Raw genomic sequence first — 4,098 nt, 5'->3', positions numbered from 1 at the left:
TGATAACATCAACAGACATCACTGTGTTTTGTTGTTTGTCCTCGTAACAGAGACTCTGCATGTGCGGTGGCCATGGCTACCGAATATTAATGGATGGACGGCGCTATCCTTGCATGGCATGTGGAGGAAGGGGACGAGTCATGTAAGTTTGTACTTCCCGTCTGGTGGAAACACTATGGAGGCGGAGCACATATTTCACGCATGAGCAGATCTGTTTCCTCTGAAGAGAAGTGATGTGTCTTACTATGTGGCCACAAGCAGATCCGTTTCCTCTGAAGAGAAGTGATGTGTCTTACTATGTGCCCAATCGATCATCATAATAGCAATCTATGGCTTTCAAAGGGAGTAGAGGACGACACTGATTTGTTTATGCACATTACGTCCAAAACTACGGCGACCCAGATGGGTCAACACTGATGCAAAAATCCCAACATGAATGCATGAAAGCCACAACGCAAACTTAACCCTTTTGAATCAATATGTACACTCTAGGAACCACTGATATTGTTAATACCACGAATATTGTTATAAACATTGGACAATAACCCCCACCATCATCAAACGTGTTCGGAATGCTTTTTTTTAAATGGCACAGGCCACCTGTGATTTCTGTTCTGTGATCACAGAAATCATAGTTTACCCACCTCTTATTTTACCACTACATCCCTGGTGGTATCATAAGAGAGTCAGCCTAACATTGGCTGGTTATCAGGCTAACAGATCTGGTAAGGTAGAGTGATATCACTAGCCTGACACTGGCTGGTTATCATGCGAACATCTCTGCCAAGATAGCGTGGTATCATAGATATTGCGATACTGCATTGTCCGTCGAGTTCTATTAGGTGGCATACGTGAATGCGGCTGCCATATTGCTGGGAGCAAACAGCTTACTGTCTAAGTATATACAGTATACTCTTTTGATCCCGTGAGGGAAATTTGGTCTCTGCATTTATCCCAATCCGTGAATTAGTGAAACACACACAGCACACAGTGTACACACAGTGAGGTGAAGCACACACTAATCCCGGCGCAGTGAGCTGCCTGCATCAACAGCGGCGCTCGGGGAGCAGTGAGGGGTTAGGTGCCTTGCTCAAGGGCACTTCAGCCGTGCCTACTGGTCGGGGTTCGAACCGGCAACCCTCCGGTTACAGGTCCGAAGTGCTAACCAGTAGGCCACGGCTGCCCCCTCTGATACCCAGCCAAACATGTGCATCAGTATTGTCTATGGGCAATACTTGCCAGCAATCAGACACACCTGTCTGATTTCCAATGAAAGACACCTGTTTGTCCATTGGCTTCCAGTGGTTGTTGCCCCTATCATGATGGCGGTGTTATTTACGTAGGTTCTGGAGCCCAATGCGGCATCTACCTTTATAATATATGGAATGGTATCACTAGCCTGACATTGTCTGGTTATCATGCTAACATATCTGCATGGGCATCATAGAGCATCTGCACTTTGGCATCAACACAGTCATTTCTTCACATTCTCTTGCTCTGTCATTTTGAATATTATAAAAAACTACATGAAGCTCCCCCTCTATGGTAGGGTGTTGCCTATAGGCAACATCGCCTATTTTGCCTTGTTGAAATAAAATGAGACATCCCTTAAAGAAGTAAATACCTCTTTAAGAACTGGACAACTCAATATTAACAAATGAAAATGCAGTGGCCACGTGCCCCACAGGCGGCTAGGTTGACCCTTCTTTCAGCACATGCACACGTTTGGCTGGGTATCATATTTTCTCCCTAGAAAAGTGTGAATTTCACTAATTTCCCTCAAGTTTACATTCTTCAAAAACATTGACAACCTTCATTGATAAGTAAAGATGTATTTTCAATCATTTATATGTAGGCCCATGTAAAATATAAAAAATAGCAAAAATCTGCATGTTGCCCACAGGCAACATTGTACCGTATGGAATCACAATAGGCCATACTTGATATAATTGAGGGAATATACGTTTTTTTTTACTTACTTTAATGCTTTTTACTACTGCTAATTTTAATCAACAGTCATTTAAAATAATCTACATGATGATTTGAAGGTATTATGATTTGGTTATGATAGTGTTCACAATGTTACAATGTTGCCTGTGGGCAACGGGTGAATATGATACAATACTTTTTTGCCTTGTCTTTGGTTAAATAAAAATATGTTCTAAACAAATATACCTTATTATTTGTATAATAATATACATACAGTATATATATATATATATATAGTTTAATGTTTTCCATTATGGTACAATGTTGCCTACAGGCAACGGTTTTATACAAATAAAATGAAATATATATATATTTTTTAATTTTCACTATTTTTGTCTAAGTGACCATTTTTAAGCAGGAAAAACATTACAAACATTTGTTTTACCCATTCAGATCATTCAGATCAAATGATAGAGGTTTGAGTTAGAGGTTTGTCTCTCCATGTGTATGTACTTGTGTGTCCACAGATGCTGTGGTTGCCGTGGTCAAGGCTTTAGTAAATGCATCTGCTGCCTTGGCACAGGGAAGATCCTGGAGTTCACCAAGCTAAAGGTCAAATGGTGAGACTGTCATCGTATATGCCGTCATCTCCAGTGAATGACTCCTCAGCAGCACGGATAGAACAGTGCTTCAAAATGGCCAGTGATACAAATCTAATGGGTCTGGCTCCATGGATGTGTGTGTTGCAGGACTAATCACACAGATAAGGAGTATGTGGCAGAGCAGGCCTGTGGCATCAGAGAGGAGAAACTTCATAAAGTGTCGGGGAAGAGAATCTACAAGGATACACATCAGCTGGTAATAGTCAAGTGTGTGTGCGTGTGTGTGTTTAGTGAATGAATAGGCATACTGAGGTGTGTTTTGTCATAGTTTGTGCACATGATTGGTCGTAGAATGTTTAGTTCTTTCCGAGCTCTCTAATCTGTGTGTGTATGTGTGTGTGTGTTTAGGTAAATTATGTGAGAGACTTTGCTGATCCTGCTGTGGTTGAAGCATCACAAAGGCTGGTGAAAGAACACCATAACGCTTTCATCTCCAATCACTCACGCATACGGCAGCAGGTAGCATATGCGTATGTGTGTGTGTATGTGTGTGTGCGTGTGTGTGTGTTTAGGTAAATAGTGTGAGAGAATTCGCTGATCCTGCTGTGGTTGAAGCATCACAAAGGCTGGTGAAAGAACACCATAATGCCTTCATCTCCAATTACTCACGCATACGGCAGCAGGTAGCATGTGTGTGTGTGTGTGTGTGTGTGTGTGTGTGTGTGTGTGTGTGTGTGTTTTTTTGTATGTTTGTTTGTGTGTGGGGGGGTATATGTGTGTGTTTGTGTTTTCTGTGTGTAATATGTTTTACGTTTCTGTCACGACTGCATTGTTTCAGCGCCAGACCATTGAGCTGATCCCCATCACTCGTGTCAGCTACACGTGGAAGGGGGAATCCTTCGAGTACCTTGTGTTTGGGGAGGAGTGCAAAGTGACCACTGAGGACTACCCTGCCTCCTGCTGCTGCTGTGTCCTGTTGTAACCACTTGTGAAGAAGGCTGCAGTACACGTCTAATCCAGTAGAGGGTGCTATGTCCACGTACTGTGGCGTGTATGGACGTGCACTGCAGCCCGAAGTGAAATATTTTTTTATTTTAGCACACATGAAAGAATACAGAACACAGGTTAAATGAAAAACACCATGAACGTAAAAGCTTTGATAAGAGAATGCAGGAAAGCTGAACGTAAGTGGAGAAAAAGTAAACGTCAAGTCCACTATGGCCATCCTAATCAATACCTTTGCAGTTTTAACTTTATAGTTGTACAGAGCTAGACAGCAGCATTTCTCTTAGACAACCAACAAAAGCATCCACAAAACCTGTGCTCTATTTGTCAGGAGCATCCAAAACCTGTGCACTATTTGTCAGGAGCATCCAAAATCTGTGCACTATTTGTCAGGAGCATCCAAAATCTGTGCACTATTTGTCAGGAGCATCCAAAATCTGTGCACTATTTGTCAGGAGCATCCACAAAACCTGTGCTCTATTTGTCAGGATCATCCAACACCCGTGCACTATTTGTCAGGAGCATCCAAAACCTGTGCACTATTTGTCAGGAGCATCCAAAA

General features: G+C 42.2%; 1 protein-coding gene across 1 annotated transcript; it reads left to right on the top strand.

Moving 5' to 3' along the window:
• Positions 1-92: 92 nt before the first annotated feature.
• LOC125296825 (protein SSUH2 homolog) lies at positions 93-3,642 on the top strand. The gene is made up of 5 exons (XM_048246928.1): positions 93-142; positions 2,457-2,549; positions 2,679-2,787; positions 2,940-3,050; positions 3,370-3,642. The coding sequence occupies exons 1-5, from the start codon at positions 114-116 to the stop codon at positions 3,511-3,513; spliced, it is 486 nt and encodes a 161-aa protein (XP_048102885.1). The 5' UTR covers positions 93-113; the 3' UTR covers positions 3,514-3,642.
• Positions 3,643-4,098: the final 456 nt, after the last annotated feature.

This window comes from Alosa alosa, chromosome 6 (assembly GCF_017589495.1).
Source record: "Alosa alosa isolate M-15738 ecotype Scorff River chromosome 6, AALO_Geno_1.1, whole genome shotgun sequence".
Taxonomy (NCBI): Eukaryota; Metazoa; Chordata; class Actinopteri; order Clupeiformes; family Clupeidae; genus Alosa; species Alosa alosa.
The sequence above is the reverse complement of the archived record's forward strand: the minus strand, read 5'-3'. Positions and strand labels throughout refer to the sequence as shown.

Coding starts and splice junctions, on each gene's coding strand:
- LOC125296825 (XM_048246928.1), top strand. CDS start 114: ATGGCATGTGGAGGAAGGGGACGAGTCAT. Junction 143..2,456: donor GGAGGAAGGGGACGAGTCAT/GTAAGTTTGTAC, acceptor GTGTGTCCACAG/ATGCTGTGGTTGCCGTGGTC. Junction 2,550..2,678: donor ACCAAGCTAAAGGTCAAATG/GTGAGACTGTCA, acceptor TGTGTGTTGCAG/GACTAATCACACAGATAAGG.